Source organism: Lycorma delicatula, chromosome 1 (genome assembly GCF_047948215.1).
Source record: "Lycorma delicatula isolate Av1 chromosome 1, ASM4794821v1, whole genome shotgun sequence".
NCBI classification, from domain to species: domain Eukaryota; kingdom Metazoa; phylum Arthropoda; class Insecta; order Hemiptera; family Fulgoridae; genus Lycorma; species Lycorma delicatula.
In genome coordinates, this window is record NC_134455.1 from 261401777 (window position 1) to 261424555 (window position 22779).

The 22779-nt window shown below is 27.9% G+C and overlaps 1 protein-coding gene across 2 annotated transcripts in view; it reads right to left on the minus strand.

Annotated features, from left to right (window-relative positions):
- Positions 1-391: 391 nt before the first annotated feature.
- Positions 392-22779, minus strand: part of LOC142330979 (trehalose transporter 1-like protein) — a 101050-nt gene continuing 78662 nt past the window's right edge. For both annotated transcript variants that reach the window (XM_075376480.1, XM_075376471.1), the window contains exons 5-7: positions 15045-15245; positions 12207-12350; positions 392-1873 (exon numbers count right to left, since the gene is read on the minus strand). In XM_075376480.1, coding sequence (XP_075232595.1) covers positions 1283-1873; positions 12207-12350; positions 15045-15245 — 936 coding nt within the window. In that variant the 3' untranslated portion in view covers positions 392-1282. The remainder of the gene's footprint in view (positions 1874-12206; positions 12351-15044; positions 15246-22779) is intronic.

Genomic DNA, 22779 nt, shown 5'->3' on the forward strand with positions numbered 1-22779 from the left:
TTAATTCCTTTTTTGACTTATAATTATCATCATTAATACTTATTAATCTTTGACTTATGACTATAACAAATAATTATTATATTTAATAATGTAGACAAAATAAATTTTGTCTGATTAAGGTGTAAGAGTACAAAGTGTTTTGGGAAAAAAAATTCCTCTCTATGAATAGCATAGATATTTTCTGTGAAGAACTGAATTATTGATTAATTTATTTGATAGTTCCAATAACACTAGAATAATCTTGTCTTTAGATGTCTGAAGTTCACCAACCCAAAATAGCCTGACAACCTCAGTTAAAATTGTGTATCCAATATTGAGTAATTATTTCATTTTATTTTAAATAGAAGAAGCAGAAAAAATGAAAGGATTATATAAAAGAAAATACAAAGAATAATTAGAAGTTATGTATTTATTGTTAACGTCATAGGAAGAAAAATATGGTCCTCAAGACAGCAACAGATATCTTTTACTAATAAAGCATATGTTTAATTACTAGCAAAAAAATAACTTATTTACTTTATACAACATAATTCTAAATGTATATAGGTACTACATAAGTAGTTTATCATGGCACAATCTTTGTAACAAAAGCCATTATTACATTAAAATTATATTTACAATATAATACAAATTTTAATAGACAAACACAAAAATATTAATGAAATTATATTTTTGTGTTCATACTTAAAAATATAATTAAGCAACATACCAGAGTGTAATATCTACATTATTTATTAGACATAAAATATATATTTATGTATTTAATATTTGTACTTTCAAACTGGATCAGTATTAAGATGATTTCAGAATAATATTTCTAAATGCAGCTATTCTTAATTTAACGCAGTTATAAATTATTGGATTACATTTTTTTTTCAATGTTACATCTTTTTTTATTAAAAATGAATGTTTTTAAAAACAAAATTAAATTTAGGAATTTAAGTAAACATAATAAAATACATAGTTTAGTAAATTATGAAAACACTTATTGCCATCAGTATTTTCATAATTTCCAAGTTCTATTTGGATTTAAGAAATATATAAATAATAATTAAAATTAGATAAAGGAATCATGATACTCAACTATTTTTAAGAAGAACATTTAATTTATGTATAGTTTGTATGAAAATATTACCAAGTGATCAGTGTAAACTTTCATATTTTTTTCCATAAATATATAAATACTGTATCCTAGGAGAGATAGTAATTATCAGTAATTACTCTCAGACCTGTATTTTTTTAATGTTCAAATATCATAATTAATATTGTGATTTATTCCATTTCATAACTTAGTTGGCTTTTGATCAGAATTTTTATTAGGTTCCTCTACTGACATTTGAGGAATAGCACCAAGCTCTCTTTGTATTTCCTCCATAGACTTCCCTTTGGTTTCTGGTACCAAATTCCAAACAAAAATTGTTCCAGCTACAGAAATTCCAGCAAATATCCAGAATGTGCAATACGTATTGAATACAGAAACTAAATCATTGTAATATTTTGTCACAAAAAATACACAAAGCCAGTTAAACAAGCAAGCAATAGAACAGGCTGATCCTTTGATTTGAGGTGGAAATATTTCACTCATAAACATCCAAGGAATTGGACCAAATCCCAGTGAGAAGGCAATTACAAAAAGAGACAAGCTAGTAATTGGAATCAACCCAATGGTTTTTGCAGTTTCAGGGCTTATATTTTTTATATAAAAGTATATCCCAAGAACAGCTGAACAAATTGCCATAATTAGTGCTGAAATAAGTAATAATGGCCGTCTTCCAGCTCGATCAATAACTAGACTTGATACCCATGTCATGAAAACCATAATAACTCCAACAATAATTGCTGACAAATTTTCATTCAAATCACTTCCAGCATCCTAAAAAAAAAAAAATTATAAATAATCCATCCAAACAAATTTAAAATAAAATCAAAAACAGAATATTATGCAGAAAGAAATGAAGTATATTTTTAGGCAATATTATATCAACACTATTAATTTATTGTCCAAAAATTAAACTTTACCATACATGTCTAAAATTAAAAACCAATTTGCCATTATTGTATTCTATCATGAATGTTCTTTATTAAATGATATATGATTTCTAAAGATTTCTTTTTTAATTAAAATTGTTCTTAAATTTTATATAACATCAAGTTACAACTTTTAAAATATTGATTTGAAAATAATATTATAGCATATTAACTTAATAGGAATGTATGCAAATTAAAGCAAACTCAGCAGGACATTTGTTTCTTTCTTCATTATGGTCACACTGCTTGACACCCTGTACCCACAGTCTGAAGGTAACATGTAATCTTTATTCTCAGGATAATGTGAATAAAGAGTACAGAGTTATGTACTCTTTATTCTCAGGGTTATGTTTTTTGTTCATCCAGTAAATGGGATATGTTAGATAGTGTTTTGTGGAACTTTATTCACTTTTTTGTTATAAAATCGCACTTTAAATCTAAAGAAGCAGTTACTCGTTTGAAACTCCAAAGAATGTTTCTTCTTCAGATCATATGATTTTGCTGGCAAAGATTATCACACAACTTCATACGTTGTTTCCTCAGAGAAATAGAATGCTACAATAACATTCACACATACTAAACTCCCAGAAAAGTAAAAACATTTTTATAGAACAAATCATCAAAATGATTCAATGAAAGCTAACTAAATCAATATTAATCCAATCAAAAATGAAATTGTAAAAAAAAAAATGGTAAAAATTAAATATACCATAAGATCCATACCACTGATCTCAGTAAATTAATAATACAGGTAAAGTTTTATGATGAAAAGACCAAACATCTAATATGCTCATTGAATCATGAATACACTCACACATACACGAGAATTTTTGTTTTTTGGAAAGAATTTTATTTATTCATCGACATTAATGTTATCCCATTCAAAATCCTTTAAATATTATACACTTATGCTAGCGTTTTTCCAATCCCCAAAACACTTCTAGAACTCGATCTTTGGCTCTTTCAGCTACTCGCTTTTAATCTCATCTATGTTTATAAAACGACGGCCCTTTAAGGTTCTCTTTATTTTTGGGAATAGAAAAAAGTAAGACGGCACCATGTCTGGCGAATGTGGCGGCTGGGTATCATTACAGTGTTGTTTTTGGCTAAAACTTGACGAACAAGCAATGAAGTGTGAGTAGGCGAATTATGGTGGTGCAAAGGCCATGAATTGTTTTGCCACAAAAACGATTATGACACGTTTCAGTAGTTCTGCATCGTTGTTGACATTATTAGCGACTTCTGAACAACTTCCATTCGCCGCTGTTTTTGTTCGAAATTATTATAACGTATACAGCAACATTGTAACATTATAACGAATAATAGCAAAATTCGTTCTAATTTTGGAACAAATTTGCTGTCACACATTTCATACCCAAAACATCCGAAAAAATTTCATGGCATGAGCCAATTGATATCCCAACATCAACAGCGACTTCTCTGATTGTGATTCGGCGATCACTCATAGTCATTTCTTTCACTTTTTCTGTGTTTTCATCGGTTGTTGATGTGCTGGGGCGTCCGAGACGCTCGTCATCTTCCAGGTCTCTACGATCTTCTTGAAAACGCTTATACCACTCGTAAACTTTACTCATAGCAGACTCACAAAAAGCAATATTTAACATTTTTAAAACTCTGCTACACTTTATTCCATACTTATAGCAAAATTTAACACAAATTCTCTGATCCAATATTTATACAAATAAAAAATCGCCGATCGTATCAAAATACAAATACAATGACTAAAAATAAATAATAATTCAGAAGGCATTAATGAAAATCATTTGAGCACATATTTGTGTTCATGTTAAACAGAAATAAAGAAAATTCATGAATTATTTTATTACATTTTAATTATTATTATTTTAAATTGTCAACAGAGTAATATTGTTTTTGTAACAGAATATCTTATCATTTTATTTGAATAAATTGATAGAAAGGTCTTTTTAAGTACAAATATATTATTTCTGATTTAATTGCACATTGTAACTAATCAACATACATTTTGTTATCAATATGTGTATTCCATAATTTATAACTATAATTGAGCTAAAAAAGAATAATAAAAATGGTGGAAAATCGTAATAATTATAATTTTTTATGGTCCTTATATGCCCCCTGCTAGCCACCCCAACCTCCATGAAGATAACAGAAAGTGGTATGACCTACACTAAGTATGTGAAGAAATGCACAGAACAGTAATACCTTAATACGTGCATTTTACCTATCAGGGGACACATAAAAGCAGGATGATCTTTAATACTAAAATTAAAAAATGTATTAAAACCAAACTATGTTAGTAGTGCCATAAACTACACTATGTTTTATTCTAAACATAGTATAAAAGAAAAAAATCAATTAAGATTAAACTTTGGCAGAAGTAAACGTTTGTTAAAAGAATCAAAAGTAATAAAAAATAACACACAAAGGTCACATAATACACAAAAAAATACAAAACATTCCCACAAAAATCAGATTAAGAATACAATTGAAAACTGCTTAATTTCCTTTGACTTCCTCTGAAAAATATTAGTTAAATGATGATACTGATTGAGTCTTATCAATACATTTAGCAAAAAGATTCAGTCTTGTATGGATAGACTGCTAAAACAGATAGTGTTTCCTAGAGTGGCATACAGAACATGAAAATATTGTCAGTGATACAAGGAATAGAACCACTGATAAATTTATAGGGGGAAAAAGCAGTTAATACGAGTATATAATATGCCAAATTTTACAGGTACAAACTTCCCATTTCTTTCATGTATTCTCATAACTGTTACTTGGGTGAGCAAAGCTATGGAAATGTAACGCATGATTTGTCTTTTTTGAGCCTCTTCTGTATTAGACAAGATGTAGTCCTTACAATAGTTCCAAACTACAGCACAATTTCATCAAGATGGACCAAACATACCTTTACATAGATCATTTTAAAAAGGTTTACAAAAGAAGCGACCCAAGGTTTCTTCTAGCTTTAGAGACTATAATAGAAACATGGTCACTGTAACAAACAACACACAAGTACAAAAATATAGCAGGTCTTAAATATATATATGCTACATATTTTTGTACAATTTGCTCCCACAAAGAAAAAATGGTATTTTATTCAGCAGCACTGATTTGACTTCTGAAGTCAATTTCATATTAGAGTTTGTGCCCAAAACTGTTTATTCTATTAAAGAAGGTTATTTTATCTTTATAAATAAACAAATAAATTAAGTACTGTTTTCTTTTACTTTGCAAATATTAACTATGATGTTATTTAGAGCAGAGTGAATTATGAATAATAAAGAAGAAACAAGAAAATGTTTTATAATCTTATGATGCTGCAAGCTCAGGCAAGTTTGAAATCTATATGGTTTTGTGTATCCTTACAGTATTTATAGTAAAATAATTAACAAAAAGAGTTTGTAACATTCCTCATATTACAAGCTAACTTTCTGAAGTGAACAAATTTTGCATTTGAAGGAAAATTAACCCAACTAACTATGTTTATCCACTATAAAGAATAAATCAATTTAGAGCTTCTCTCTTCCATTTTTAACAATTCCTTCTAGTTTACATACAAAAATCACAATGGAAAAAAATTGTTAAAATGTCAGGTTGGGTACCTGTACCAGTCTCATATTCGCCATATACTAACAAAGTATCTAATTATAAAAAGTTACTCTGTGTCTTCAAATACACATGTAGTAAATGTTACAATGGTGTATGAAAGTTAACAATAGGTTTGAAATTATTACCACATTCTTCCATTAAAAACATATGAAAATACTGAAATATAATATATTTTCTATTTGACGAGCTGTTTTAACTAATGAATAATTTAGGTTGGGAATAGTTTATTCAACTTAAGTTTGGTTTATAAACTCAAGTCCTGGCTTTAGTCTAGCTAATTAAAGGAAACAATAGGTTACATATGATTACTAATAAATCACAATATTTTAAATTTAATAATATAAAAAACATTATAAATATGTTAAATTATATTGTGACTGGGTTTTTATATGTTCAAGTCCAGCACCATCTGTTCGACTATATTTAATCAATATCCTGAGTTCTGATGATTCTGAAAAAGATGCTAATTATTATTATGATGAAGATCTGCTAGTGGATTTGCTGTCATCAGAAGAAGATAACCCGCATCCAAAAAAAAAAAATAATTAAAATAAAATAAATAAATAAATAAATAAAATAATTATAATTAAAATAAATAATTAATAATTAAAATAATATTTAATTTTGAAAAAAGTAATAAGGATAAGACAATAGTAGCTTATGAAAAAACCTTACATGAATTTACTGATCAAAATAAAATGCCTAAAGAAGTAAACCTAGACCTAACAGAACGAATACATCTGGACCAAACAGTTCCTGTAATGGAAGAAAGAAACGTTACTGAAGGTGTTGACCAACCAAATCATGATGAAACTAAAAACAAAAAAATTCTAACCAAGAGTGGAACTATAAGAAAAAAGAGATTTACAAGGAGAAAGAAGGAAAACTCAGAAAGAAAGAAAACAAATGAGAAGCAGGGGTCAAGAATATAAAAAAAATGGTACAATTGTAAAAGCAAGGAAGTCTGAAGCTCTTGGACCATGTACGAGCAAGTAACAAGTGTTCAGAGAAAATACTGGTTTTCAAAAACTTGTAAACAAGAAGAATATCTCACAAAAGCAAGGGAATTTCTTAATAAAATTTCAGCATACAAAGGCCACTATTAGCAAAGGGATTGTGGAAAAATATATATTTCTCCTCATTTAACAATAACAGGACTTTCTAAAGAGTACAAAAAAAAATTTTGGGAGAGCAATTCCATCCCTATTTCTTGTCATAAGTTCTGTGATGTTTCACAGATTAGATCTAAAAATAAAAAACCAAAAATAGATAAATGTGCCAAATGTGAAAAATTAGACATACAATAAATATTTCATCTGGAGAAGACAAGGAAAAATTTCTGAAAGAACTTAAGGATCACCATGATGATGCAGAGTATGGTTATGATTAAAAAAAATATGATAAAGAAAATTCAAAAAATGATCAAAAAATTAAAACAATTACTTTTGTTATGCAACAGTCCCTTCCAGTTCCCTTGATACACAATTCAATGGCTTTTTATAAACGCCAACTATGGACTTTTAACCTAACAGTCTAACTGTGATGATGGTAAAACATATATTTTTTTATAGCATGAAGGTCTGGCTGGAAGAGGTGCCAATGAAATTGGCTCATGTGTTTATAAATTTATTTTAGAAGACATCAAACAAGTAAAGTCTCTAATCATGTATTCATATACTTGTGGAGGGCAGAACAAGAATGCACACATAGCTGCTATGTGTATTATAATGTTATAATACTCACCATTTTTAGAAGAAATAAATCTTAAGTTTTTGGTTCCTGGCCAGACTCATATGGAGTGTGACACTTCACATGGACTGATTGAAAATAATTAAAAGCATTTCAGTGGAAACATTCACCGCCCACATGACTGGGCTCAATTGATTCAAAGACTGGTAAAAAAATCCTTTTATAGTCAGGCAAATGACCCAAGAAAATTTCTTTGACTTTGCAATGTTGCTGAAAGGTGAACTTCAGCAATGCAAACAAGCTATCATAGAAAATTCTTTCAGTTGGAGAGAAGTTCAGTGGCTCCTATGTAAAAAAGAAGAGCCTGGATTGATTTACCTCAAGACATCTCTTGATCCTTATCAACCATTCCAATGTATAAATTTTAAAAGAAGAGGAATGAAAATCATTAGTAATATGACACCAAAGTTACGTTACACAGAACCAAACCTTATATCAGAAAAGAAGAAAGCTGATTTACTTGATTTTCCATTTATCTTGCCTGTTTTCCACTCGTTCTACAAAAAACTAAAATCTTCTCAAAAAGCAATAGATATTTACCCAGATCATTGGATCTTAATAGAGGATAAAGACTCAGACAAAATGAATGTAGAAAGAAAAAATCAAAGAACTAAAAAGGGGAAAGAAAGAGAGAAAACTGGAAAAGAAGAAGCAGAGAGCGACAGCGAGCCAGAATCAAAAAGAAAAAGTCATTAAAAAAAATAGGAATAAATTGTTATAATACTTTTTCATTCAGTTAAAACAAGTTTGAATTGTATGATTTTTTTTTAGCATTAATATTACTAAAATTTTTAATTAGAAAAATACCAACAAATTTTGATTCAGTTATTTCGCCTTAAATACATTTGTGTGTAAAAGATGTTATGTCCAATCAAACTTTTTCCAGTTAATTTTTATACTTTTAAACTATTGAGTTTAAACATTTTGAAATCTTTATTCATGAAATTTGAAGTAACAATATACAAATTATTTTGAAATACTAAAACATGTATATAAAATATAAATAATTTTGAAAATATCAAGAAAATGATATTAAAATCAATGCAAATTTTTAATTCCACTTTTCTCAAAAGTATTATTTAGGACTAAGCACCCTTTATGCATCAAGCACAGATTTCACATCTTTCGCAGTCCAATATTTTGAATGCCTTGTTTATAGAACCTCTACAAATTAGACAGTTGATCTGTAAATTTTCCTTTTTCCCTTTTGGATTACTTAATATCAAAAAGGGTACAACTGAATTATATTAATATTTATATTTTAGCTACCTCCATGTACGATTTAACTTATTAAAAAAAAAAATTCAGATCAGAGACAAATTTAATTTCACAATCAGAACTGAAAGTGACTACTTCTAATCTGAATGCATGTTTTTGCACTCTTGATGACATTTGAAGATATTTTCAGAAATGTTGAAATCTCACTTCAGTTTTATTTTTCAGTTCATCATCCAGGTAAAAGAAACATCATAAATATTATAAACATAACCCAGCACCTCAATCCCATTTTCACAAAAGATTAATATCGACAACAGTACTGTAAATGTTTTTCAGGGAGTGATTATTTCAATTCATGAACAATATCAATTCAGTGAGCATGCAATTTTCTCTTTATTGTAGCTCTGAAAGCACTAGCACTAATATTTAACAGTTGATCGATGAGGGTAATTTTCTAGCAAATTTTTGGGTTGACTTAAACACCCTTTCAAATTGTTAAGAACTTCCTGATTCACAGTTTTTTTTTATTTTTTTTTTTTTTTTAGTTCCCAGTCTCTCACAACATCTATTTATGAAACATATTGTTAATAATTAATTTGAACTCCATACCAAAGAAATCTCGACTGAAACTAACAGAAAATGGTAGGTCTGATACAATACAAAGGAACTGGTACATGTAAGGCGAAGATTATTATTGTTGTTTGCACAGTTAACTTTTGAATAGAGTATTGTTATCCAACGAAATGATGAAAAGTTTACCCACATGTACTCATTTCTTAGGGGTGTGTTCATTTTAAACCAGGTGTTACATTAAAATCTAACATTTCTATAAAACTTAACCTAATCTAATTACTCTTTCCTCATGGTATCACTAACAATTTTAAAAATAAGATTACTTCATATTTGTTATTTTCTCCTTTACATTAAATCAAATCAATGTCACATCCAAAAATAAGGATATTAAAACAGTTGCTCTAGAACTAAACAGTTAACACAATTTTAACAGAATAGGATATTTTCCTTATATTCCTCCAACAACAGAAAAGAATTCAATAGAATTTTTAATAGAGTAATGAAATCAACAATAACCATTAGTAAAGGCCAGATGGATTTCAAAATTAGATTTATGTTACTTAACCATTATTCTTTTAATTGTGAAGAATGAATGAACTATTCTAAAACAACTTTGCTCCTGATATGCTGTTACTTTTGTAATACTTTTCAGGTAATTATCTATAAGTAAGTCTTGTAAGTGACATTAAATCTAGACTAGATGCCATAATAGTTGCAGAAACAAATAAATAAATTCCCCATAAAAAAAAATATATAAGGAACTGATAAATGAAAAACTGTATTATAGTTTTTTCCATTATTTTTAGGTTCCAGATTTTATATTAAGCTCATAATGTACACCGAAATAAATCAAAACAGCATTAATGCCCCTCAATGTGTAGCTTTTTTGTACACTACACAACCCATCAACTGAATCCATATAAATTACACAGGGACAGTAGCAGATAGCAGAACATTAATGTTCACTATCCAATCTGCAGTCTTCTTAGCACAATGCAAATATTTATAGTACTTCCTGCTTTCATTGCAAATCATAACAATAACTGATGTTTTTCTTTTAAGAAAAAAAAAGTATAATAACTTTATATTTATACAAATTTCTTAAATGGATATGAACATCTACTATCTTAAAAATGTATCTTATAAGCCTTGTTGAACCGCCTAATAATTTTCTTGAAAAAACTTATTTTCAGTCTACCATTTTCTTATGACTGGTGTTTTCATCTGCAAGCAATCAAATTAGATCCTTTGATTTTCTCTGAATGGTTTTTTAATCTTTAATTAATTCCACCCAGTTACTCTTTCCCAGTGACTTTAAATGCTGCTTCCTATACCTACCTAATGTTGCCTCGTAACATTTAACTGGAAAAAGTTTTTACAACCCATACATACTTTTTTTCATACATAATTCTAAAATGAACTGAATACTTTTTTAATAATTCTTTCTGTTTTGTTTTTTATGATTTTTTAAATGCTTTTGTTTTAATTAGATTCACCTCAACCTCCCTTCTTTTACAGAATTATATAATTATAAAATTATATTCAATTTATCATTAAATTATATTAGACTAGCCAGTCAGGTCCTGCTTCACTCACCTGACCATCTAGCCAGGGGTTGACCCATGGGTTCTCCAGTCCCAGCCCTCCCTGGAGCATTCTGGGGTCCCTGAGGGGCTTCTGAGCCAGTCGGGCGAGCAAAGCAATCCCAATCGGACCCTGGACCCCTGACACCTCATTTTGCTTGCCAGTACCATTTAGCCAACCACTGCAGTGTTGTTACCCTCATGGTTGTAACAATAATACTGATAAATAACAATTGAAGTATTCAGGCTCTTTTACCTTAAAAGAAACTAAATTACAAAAAACAGAGTAATAGTAACTGTGGTAATAAAGTACAGAGACCTTTGATGAGGAAAATTTCACAATTATTTCTGCTGTCATGGTGACAGAAATATAGCAATGAAGAAAATAGATAGTTTTTTTCTTTAATGAATAGTTAAGTCACAACTTCATTTATGGCTTATGATTTATAGCTTAAACCTTCCCCTGGATAACACAAATGTATCCTGAAAATTTGAAAGCAATTGGTCTTGTGAGATGTGATAATAAACAAACTGACAAGCTTTCAGCTTTATATATAAGATCACACAAACAATTTAACTTCTTTTTTTAGTAACCAGTATCACTTACAGTAACATTAAGTAAGATCACCCTTTTACTATTGTTTATAAATTCCCAGTATCCCATACTATGTAACACTATTAAGATTAACAGATAACTTGTTACAGTTTAAGAATATTAAAGAATTAATGCACTATCAAGAATATTTAGTTAAAATTTTTAAAATTTTGCTCCAGTACCAATGTAAAGCATTAACCGTACCAATGTAAAGCAGATTAGTTCAATTTAAATATAAAGTTCACTAGACTATTATTGTATACTTTAACACAACACAAAACATTAATTGCAGACGAATATGCTCCAAATTTTTATCAGAATCATTCCCTAAGCCAAATTTAATTTTATATAATCATTCTTAAAAAAACCACGAATCTCACATTCTTTTAGAAGTTTGCATTTTAATACTCATCTTTGTGCATCTATATACACATAGGCCAAGATTTAGTAGTATAGAGAGATACTAATTTTTTTTTTTTTTTTCTGTAATCATATTTACAACTCAAAGAAAAGACTGTTATGGTCTCATTCTACAACAATATCCAAGGCAAATGATTTATTATCTGAAATGTATCCTCTGTCCAAACCTGCAGGCATTTTGTGTGTGCGTGTGTGTGTGTGTGTGTGTGTGTGTGTGTGTGTATGATCTCGCATACTTGAATGTGCATGCTTGTTCATAAAAATTTTATAAGTATATTGCTAGCTAACAGACAAATAAAATGTACACAAACATACAGAAAAAGAGACAAATGTGTTATGAATTAATCTCTTTAAAAGACAAGAATAATTATTTAAAAATCAAGTTTCTTATGTTAAGGAGACATTAGGTATTAATTAATTACCTTAAATATTTTACTGGCGTAAAAAATAACTGCATTTATACCACTAAACTGTTGGAAGAACATTACTCCTAAACCAATAACCAAACCCCTCTTGGCTGGAGTAGTTGTGAATGCCTGAGTAATTGGTACTTTTTCTGCTTCCATCTGAAAAATTGCAATCATAAGCATAATATTTGTTGTTATTTTTAAACATTAGTGCTTTAAAATTCATAATTGTATCAATGTATGAATAAATAATAAATTCATTTAACAACTTCATATAAAGAGTGAAGCTTGACTGTATGTGTATTAATCAAAGTATATGTCTCAGTAAATCAGAAAATAATATGTTTCCATTTTTTTATATTTAAAAAACAGAAACAAACAAACAGATAGAAAACGATGTGTTTTGAAACTCATGTTTACATGAATTTCTTTTTACACTGATGTAAGGAGCACACTATAAAAAATAATTAATTACCCTTTTTATGCAACCAGAACACACACATAAATCGTAAAAGTGTAATGGAGATCTATCTATCAATTCTTTTTATGATATCTCTCAAAAATTACAATTTTTGTATCAGACTGAATAGTTGCTAAACTCAGTTTAATTTCAAAATAAATTGAAATCACTAAGTCTAAAGTACATCTCCTGTTCATGGTTTCTTTTAACAGATTCCATAATCACTAATTGGTATACTAATATGATTCCACTTCAATCTACTCATTACCATAGCATCTTATTATCTACCTTTTTTTATAATAACAGTATTTAAATTAAATCGTCATTACAGTTAGAAAATAAATGCAAATTATACCTACATAAACATTTTTGAGGTTTTAAGTTCATATATCAAAGTAAAAATAAAACTGATATATGACTTTCTTATTTTGAAAAAAATATTTACAAATTATTTTTATGTTTCTTCTAATATGAATTCATAAACAATTCATAACTGTTTACCATAATTTTTTTTTTCTTAATGAATAAACCATATTCTTGCAGTATACAGTATTTTATTTATGATTCCAGTAAATAATTGTTTTCTAAAGAATTTTCTAGAAAGTTTCATTATCACCTTCTCATGTTCTGAATTTTGACTGTTATTAGCCCACATTACAAGGTTAAATTCTTTAACATGCTAGATTGACAAATATGTTTTAAAAATTCATTTCCATAATGAATATAAATTTGAACAAATTTTATGATTTCATTTATTTTCTGCACATGTTAATTTTTGGTGTAAATAACACTTTTAGTGATAAAATAATGAATAAAACAGCAGGAAAAGTATGTCAATAAAACATGGTGTACCCCACTTAATTGCTAAAATAAAACATAAAGGAGAAATGAATCAACAAAAACCCTAGAACTGTAAAAAGCTAAATAGTCTATGAGAGTTTTCAAAATTTAAGAATTCTAATAAGATAATGCATAAATATTGTATTAAACAATATGTGAATTAAAATGCAGATAATTCACTAAACCGGTACAAAATTTCAGATTAATTTTTAAATCTAAAAAAATTTCATCCACCAGAATTTTTTATCAATTTCCATTTGTCAAAGTCTCAAAAAGTAATAACAAAAAAAATTCTCTTGATTAGTTTACTACCACTTGGTTTCACTATATATTTAGATATCATGACAAATATTTATGAGGTTTATAGTAGAAATTAACATATTGTACAGGATGACAATCTTTTTTAAAGAAAAGATGTCCTTCAGAAAAACAAACTGTCACTAAGAAAAATGTAGTCAGCTTGAGAAATTCTGATTAGTTAAGTCATAATAATTATGACTTAAAACTATAATTTCATCACAGATATGATTAGTAATCAGTATGTTATATTGGTGTAATAATAAAAAAAAAAATTAAGAAGTATGAGAAACATAAATAATTAATTCATTTATTTATGATACCCTGCTATAACATCATATTAACATAATGAACAAACTAACAGCTTTCATTTAATAATGATTGAAGTGCCAGTAAGCAGTGTGAAATAAATAAGATGTAAGTAAATAACTGAAAGCATGAAATCTGGTCTGATCCTTGACTAGAAGGCATACCAAGCAGACCAAAGGTAAAAGCAAGTTACTTTCCCTTCTTTCACAGATAAGAATGTACAATGAATTTATACCTTAATCAATAAAAAAAAATTCTCTGAAGTTATCTTGAAAGCAACATAAAGCATAAAATGTTAAACGTTATCTCCTCAACACATGTAACTGCTTTGTTCATAGAGATTCCAAAGCCAAACACACTCTCTGGACATCACTTCATGCTTTGGCTCAAATGAAGATAATTATTTAATTTATCTTGCTTTATCTGAACAATTACATATAGAAATATATTTTGTAGAATGTAATTTTACATAATATTAACATTTTAATTATTTAAAAATATTTCTATTGTTTTGTTAAATTTAAGAAACTTGTCAGGAGCAGAGTTAATTGTTTATTAAATTTATGAATGTATGTTTCATTCATTTCCCTTTGCACATCCTTAGCAAAGAATTCAATTTTTTTAAAATGGAAATCAAAATTCAGATTTACTTATTAAACAAAAACATTCATTATTCATATCTCTCATTACTGTTGGGAAATGTCTATAAATATTAAACCACTATACATGAATTACCAGTTAAATTTTTAATTAATTAACATAAATTTATAAAAATGAATTTACTTACCACAATAACCAAATTAAATACTGCTGATAAATAATGACTTTTTAAACTAAAAAAGATAATATGGATTAAGAACACTGCTGAAAATAAAACTATACTTTTGTTAAGAAATTATGTTAAATTATGCAACATTCTAAGACAGTTATTACAAGAATCTAAATACCTGATCTAGATTTTGTTTCTTTTCTTGTAGTTCAGGTTCAACATCATAATGGCTTCCCCTAAACCATTGCAATGACCTCCTGGCATCATCTAGTCTAAATTTTTTCAAATAATATATTGGTGATTCTGGCATGAATATCATTGTTGCTGCTAAAATTACTGGCACAATAGCACATACCACAGTCAGCGAGAATATAGTCACCTAAACAAAAACTGATTTTAACTACCATTTACATTTTTCTATTAAAAACACAAATAAAATCTTCTCTGATAAATATTTAATTATAAAAAATCAAAAATTTTGTTAAACCAAATAAATGAGAAGAAAAATTAAGATATATTTAAAATAGTATGTTTCTCCTCATGGCTCAAATGATTCAATTAATAATATCAGCAAAATGTCAGGGTAGCATTCAGAATTTTAAATAGAATGAGATGAGCATAATATACCCATAGCTGATGTAGTATTAGATGAACTGTTTCCTACAAAAAATGGAAAACTTATAACAAAAAATTGTTTTCAGAAAAATCTTTAAAAAATATTTTTGCAAGAAAAATAAATAAATGTTGATATGAAAGAATTATAACAATTTTACTATTTATAACTGTTAATCTATAAATGTAGAAAACAGTCTTGCTATTGAAAAAAATCATAGACAAATTTAGTTAGCTGATGGCTTACATAGTTCATATACTAAGCAGCTGATTACTACAAACCAATATTGGATATTTAAACAGTTTTTTGTGTCTTTATCTTTTCAAGCCAAGAAAACATTTTTACCCATAAATTGACATATATTTTGTATATTAAAGTAAATTTGAAATTCTATTTGTGAAAACAATATACAAATGAGTATCTTATTTCTGTTTCATCGTTAATATGAATGCTTCTGTTAAATTTTTCCGTAACTTTTGGAATAGAAACTAGAGATATACCTTCATTCAGTTTCACCCATTACAGGGCAGTTTAAAGAGGAATCAGAAAAACATTTTAATAGATTTTCTTAATTGCCTTCGTAAAAATATTGGTATTTTCCTTTTCCACTCAAAAAGGATTAAACAGGATAAGCATTGACTAACTAATTCTGTTGATATTTTAAATTATTAAATTGAAAAACTTGGTGAAGAAGGTAGTTTTTCAATTTAATAATTTAAAATATCAAAAGAATTAGTTAGTCAATGCTTATCCTGTTTAATCCATTTTGAGTGGAAAAGGAAAATACCAATTTTTTTAGAGTTAATGGCAATCAGAATTGAACTACAAAATACGTAACTATGAAATTCATCTTGTTTAGTTTCATCCTTTCAAGGGTAGTTAGTTTAAAGCAGAAATCCTGAATTTTTTTAAAAGAATCTATTTAGTTACATCTGTGCTAAATTTCAAATTTCTATCAAAACACTGGGAGCAAAAATTACCTGGTCTTCAGTTACTAAAAAACCTGAAAACCTAGTAATCTTTAGTTTTTTTGTGGGATGGTTGCAATGAAAATTACTTAATTATTTTTTTTGAAAATTACCAATTGAATCAAATTTTTTAAATAAAACTTTTTTAATAAATTTCTTCAAAACATTTTCACTCACCCTTGCAACCATCTCCCAAAGATAAATTGCAACAAGCGACTGAAAACATTTAAGTAAGTTAAAAATAATTGTTTCAATAAAATTTTTTTTGGTTTCATTTAAAAAGTTTGTAGTTTTAAATAAACTGACTTAATTCTATATGGAATGGTTTTAAGGAAACTTCTTAAACTTAAAGTAAATATTACTTTGATTATTGTTGAAGTAAACATTCATGGAAAATTTCAGTGTTTCACATAACTAGAATGAGAGGTGCTAGTTCTGAAAACCTTATTTACATTCTATTATAGATAAAGAGAAAAAATACTTCAGCAGGATTTTATTACCTAAAAGAAACATGAATGTTAGGTCAAGTTTCCAGCTCTTATTTTCAAGTTATTAAAAACATTTTTCAAGCAACTTGCATCCCTTTCCAACTAGATTTAATTTAACCCTTTAAAATCTATTAATCAAAATAATTTTCAATTTTTTCCCTGAAGGCCTCTCACAAACAACTAAACCAAATCTGAAATTTCTAGTTAACCAGAAAATAGGATAATTATTGATGAAAGTGTCAACTGCCAAAGTTTTTCTAGTTTTACTTTTAAAATACCTAACTAAAAGGCAGGTATCAGATTGTACATTTTACTATTACTTATACAATCTATAGCACGTTTGATTTGTTTTTGTTACTGTTACTTTTATTACTTTAAGCATAACCTCTTTAGTGCATAATTTAGCACTTAAAATTCTCATTTTTTAATTATTCCAGTTTATTTCTAGTTGTTTCTATTATAAGGTATCAAATTATTATGAGGTATTTCATTTATGTTCGCAATCATATTCAAAAAAGTGATGCAAATAAAATCACACCCAACATCAGCCACAACATTATTACAGAAGTGGACTCTAATATCAAATGACTTTTCCTTATATTGACATATAAGAGTTACAAGAAGATTGTACATAACTAAATTCTTGGTAAAGGTACTGTTTACGCCGTTTGCGTAAAGTCGTTTTATTCCAATGAATTCAAGGTTATGGTCGAGTCTTGTAGTGTACAGGCTTGGTAATTTTATTTTGCATTTTTTGTAACTCTTATCTACGTGTATTTTTAAATAGGTTGTTTGAGTTTATTTTCGATATCATTTCTCTCAGGCTCCAGCTTGACTGACTGTTGCATCATCATATTGGTGTTAGCTTATTTCTATCACGCATTATTTTATTGCTGTTTAATCTTATTATATATATTATTCTTAAGTGTTTTTTATTCTCAACCAATTTCAATATTGTCATAGTTCCTAGAAGTCTATTTCTCTTTGTCTGCCCTGATGTCATTTCTTCAACTTGCGTATTCAGAAATTTATTTTATCAATCTTACGTAATTCTTTAGTGGTCTGCTTGCTTGTAAATTATTTTTTGTTATGTCTTCGTTCCCGAATTCCACAAGTTTTCTCTAACCGTTCTCATACTAACACTTAGACACTACTCTTGTTGTCAACACAAACACACACACTCTTCTGTCCATTGCTTTGTTCGCTTCCCCTACCTCTCACCACGCCAGCTTTGGTCATTCTAATCCTGACTTTCACACTGTGCGGATCCTGGTCCTCCACTGGAGGACCAGGCTTCGATGTTCTCTTTCGCTCGTATAATGTTAATACTTTCGTCCTCTTCATACTCTTATAAATGTTGCGGTATTTCTCTGTCAAAATATTCTCTAGTTCTACTCGTCAGTTTTTCGTGATTTCACAGTTTTCTATGTTCGTCCAGCCTCGTTTCTTTGTTAAGTTATTCTTAAAATTCACTATATTACGTCTCTATCGAAAGTTTTTCAATCACTACATACTGATGCAGAATCTCTCCAAACTCGTTGCTACATTTTTGAGACGCCACGTCCTGCTCAACCTCTAAACCACGTCTCACCCCTGTATTCCTGATACACGACTGCAGGCTACGCCCAGGTTTACTGTACGTATTCATTTACCTTCATTCACGAGTTCGTCTCTTGCTAATATTTGTGTGCTACAGGCAAGTTCAATTTTCATTATTTATTACGTTAAACAGTTATTTTATCATTAAAATTTGTGGAACATTCAGTTCATCGTACCTTATGCATTTCACTTTCAAGTTTAGTTTAAAAACCATTTATTCACTTAAGTGCATTCACGACAGGTGACTTATATAAGGTTGTGTCATTGTTCAGCTGCAACCTATTTTACGTGTTTAATTATTACAATTTGTTGTTATTGTTATTAACTCTATAATTTAATCTTGTAATTTGTTAATCGTCGAGATTATTCTTTTCTACTCATGAACTGTATTCATAATACTTCTCATAAATTAACCTAAAGCAAATTACTCCTGATGTGCAATTATGTTTGAGGACTTCTTTGCAATTTTATATTTTCAAGAATGCTTATTTACCAAAATGAACTCTACTTATATGTTTACTTATTTCAATTTGATTATTGTAATTAACTTTTTTTATACTAGAATATTATTGTGGCCTTTTTTCTCCACTAAACTAAAATTGCTAGTTTTAATTATTTAATGCTAAGTTTGATGATGTTCATAAATTAGAAAAGTCCAGTGCCAATTAAGATTTACTGTAATTTATTTTTCTAAGTTAATGACATTTGTTCATTGCTAATTTTTTTCAATATTACAGCATATGTCAGTAATGCAATAGTTTTCCAGTCATACTATGTTTATTTACGTTATGTTTTTCTAAGTATATAATTGTAAATAAGGTTTTTTATGTTCTCTTGTTTTCAGGCTTTGTTAAATTGTAGATTTTCAAAATGTGTATTTGAAAAATGTATTTTCTCATTTAATATCATTATTCATATGTTAATTCAGCTGATATTTATTATCATTAAGTTTAGTTAATTTCATAATTTCTTTTTATTTTTTAAGGTTATGATTTAACTTAAGTTCATTTGTTTTCTTTCCAATTAAAGTCCAATTTCTTTTGGCAAATACGAGCTGTGTTTTTTGTTAACTTTACCCAACAGGTACACAAAAAAAATTTTACATGGCAAAACTATTTAATCTTACATCAAGTTTAGAATCCATATAGCTTTCTTCCTAAACAGTTGAAATGCTCGGTATGATTATGGAAAAAAATGAACTAGTGTTATATAACTCTACTCCCCACTATTCCTTGATTAAACTATTCTCCTGAGACTAGATTTTAAGTTTGTACTGTTTTCATTTACACTCCATTCATTAACTTATTTAGGGATGGAAGATCTTTACCATAAAGGGTGCAGTTAAAAAGAGAAATCCATATTACTGTGTTCCTTTCAAAACCACATACAAAATACATAGGTCACACAATATATTGATAAAAATATATTGATAAATACACTGGGCAGTGTATGCAAATTAAATCATAATTGCATTATTACATTGAGTAATCTCAACACACATTCACCTACAGATACACTAACACACAAAATCACTGCATACAACAAAATCAACCTTCGCAAACCACCTGAGAGAAATTGAATACACATAATCACACTGACTACAAAATGAAAATTTTACATATATCATACAAAACCCAAGAACTCAATTTGAACACAATAAAACTAGTAAACTGTATAAATATATATTTTTTTAAAATACAATATTAAACAAAAGACTCAGAACAATGATATTTTTTAACCACCTATTGAACTGTTTTCTATCAATTTCAAGACAAATGCCGTTAATAACTATGTTACCTCAGCACCACTGAAAATGAAACTGCAACATTTTTTTTAAACATCCCCTGAAAGCATACTTCCTTGTATTCAATTAACTTGTTTAACTTTTTTTTTATGAAAGTTTAAACAGTTTGTCACACTGATTTATGAATATAATTTACTTTATTCTAATTAAAATTTATATTAGTATTGTAATGCATTAAAGTAACTTAAATGGAATGAACTAAACCTAAGTTGAAAAATTTAATAAAAATTATCTTAAAATAAATGTGTGTGTGTGTGAAAATGAAAAATAGAAATAAATTTCAACATGAGAATTAAAATGAGCAGCATTTTTGGTTGTAATTTTTCTTTTGAATTGCACAAAATGCTTGTAAAAACAAAACATGGTAAGCATTAAAATATTTAATTTATATTTTTATTTTAAGATTTCTTTCCAGTGCAAAATAAGCATAACTACAGTCCAATATATTGTCAAATCCCACGCCTTTGAATTCTGTAACAGTTCTATTATTACAGTACTATTAAATTGGAATCTTATCGATATTTGGACAGTGAGTAATCATGTTGCTGATACGCCTGGCTGAAGATCAAAAACAGTTTTCAAATCTGTCCATAGAAACTCTTGCCAAGATCTTACATTCTTACAAAAAAAAAAAAGAAAGTAATTGATTAAACAGATATACGACTATTTAGAATTAAAAGGCAAAAATTAAAAATTGCAAATCTGGCATACTTCACATTGTACTGAGATTTAAAAAGTGTTTTTACTTCCTTACATGAGTAATGGAAGTATTGTATCATCGTGACAGGAAGTATTTGTCATCGTGAAAAATTTCGGTTTTCAGATTTAAATAGAAATATCCATTTCAACCATCCCTGAATCCATTTTGGCATGACGTCTGTACGTATGTATTATATGTACATTCATACGTATGTATCCCGCATAACTCAAACATGATTAGACATAGGATGTTGAAATTTTAGATTTAGGATGGTTCTAACATCTTGCTGTAAACCTCCCCTTTTGATTGCAATCGACTGGACTAAAAGTGACCAAAAAATCCAAAATCAAAAAAATTGAATTTTTTAACAGTAATAAGCAACATTGAGAGCTTATTGAGAGTAATAACATTGAGAGCTTTTCAACGATATATTATAAATGGTACTTATTTTTATTGGTTCCAGAGTTATAGCCAAATAAAATTTTAATTAATGAAATATTTGGATCTTACAAGGGGAAGGCACATCGGTTTGAATTAGACTTCATATACTTTTTATTAACTTTCTTTTTTTTTAATTTAAATATATTGATTTATTAATAATTATTAACCTCTGAATGTAAAAAAGTTTTACAATAAATCATAATTGAATAATAACAATAAAAAAAATGAAAAAATATTGGAAGATATTAATGAAATAAAATTTCATTTCAAATTAGATTTTTTAACAAAATTTTATTTGTATTAATCATTATTACATAAAACTGATTTTATTGAATATTTTATTTTAAATTTATATAAAAACATTATTTTTTGTTATTTGTTTATATGAGTCATTTTGATAATGACTCATACTTTTGAGTATTTGCAAATGCTAATAAGGTAGGGACAGAGATGTGATAGGAGTTGTCATTTGTGATCTTAAAGTCTTATAATGCTCTATGAACAAATAACAGTTGATGAATTTTATTTACTAATGTTTGAACAACTGTGTAGTTGTCAACAAATGAATGTGTTTCAGCAATAACTGAAATGAATGAAAAACAGAATTAAATTTTTACATCAAAATTAAAAGTATGATTGTTAAATAACAATAATTTAGAATATTTTCATACTCATGAACACCAAAAATGCTGCTCATGAGCATGAGAAGTAAAATTTAATAATTGATTTTTTTTTTGTTTACAAATGATTTATTAAAATCTAATAAATTTAAACAAAATTTTTAATATTATCAAAATGTATAACACAAACTATCATATTAAATTGTATGCCCATAGACATTGACTTCTACGATCATTACCCTCACTACTTGTTTAAAACTGTGGAAAAATTACCAATAGGATCATCAGATGAAAGAGTGTATAAGGTCTGACATTTAAATAAAAAACAAAATTAAACATAATATTAAATATATTTAAATAGAAAACACAAATTACTAGACAACAGCAAAAAGAAACCCTATATTAAGTGTAAAGGGCCGTCACATAAGGTATTCACAGTCAAACATAACACCAATCTTTATTTCCCTGAAGGCTTACTGCATGTTAGTAGTCTGCTGGCAAAAAGGCCAGCAACTACTGTTTCCTCTTTACCATTTTGCAAATCATTTACAATATCATGCCTTAATCCATACCTCTTTCTGAGATTGTCATACATAGTTCACTCTTCAAGTAGGTGCTTTAGAGTGAGTGGATTGTCGCACACACTACACATTGGTTTTTCTTCACCAGTAAGCATACAT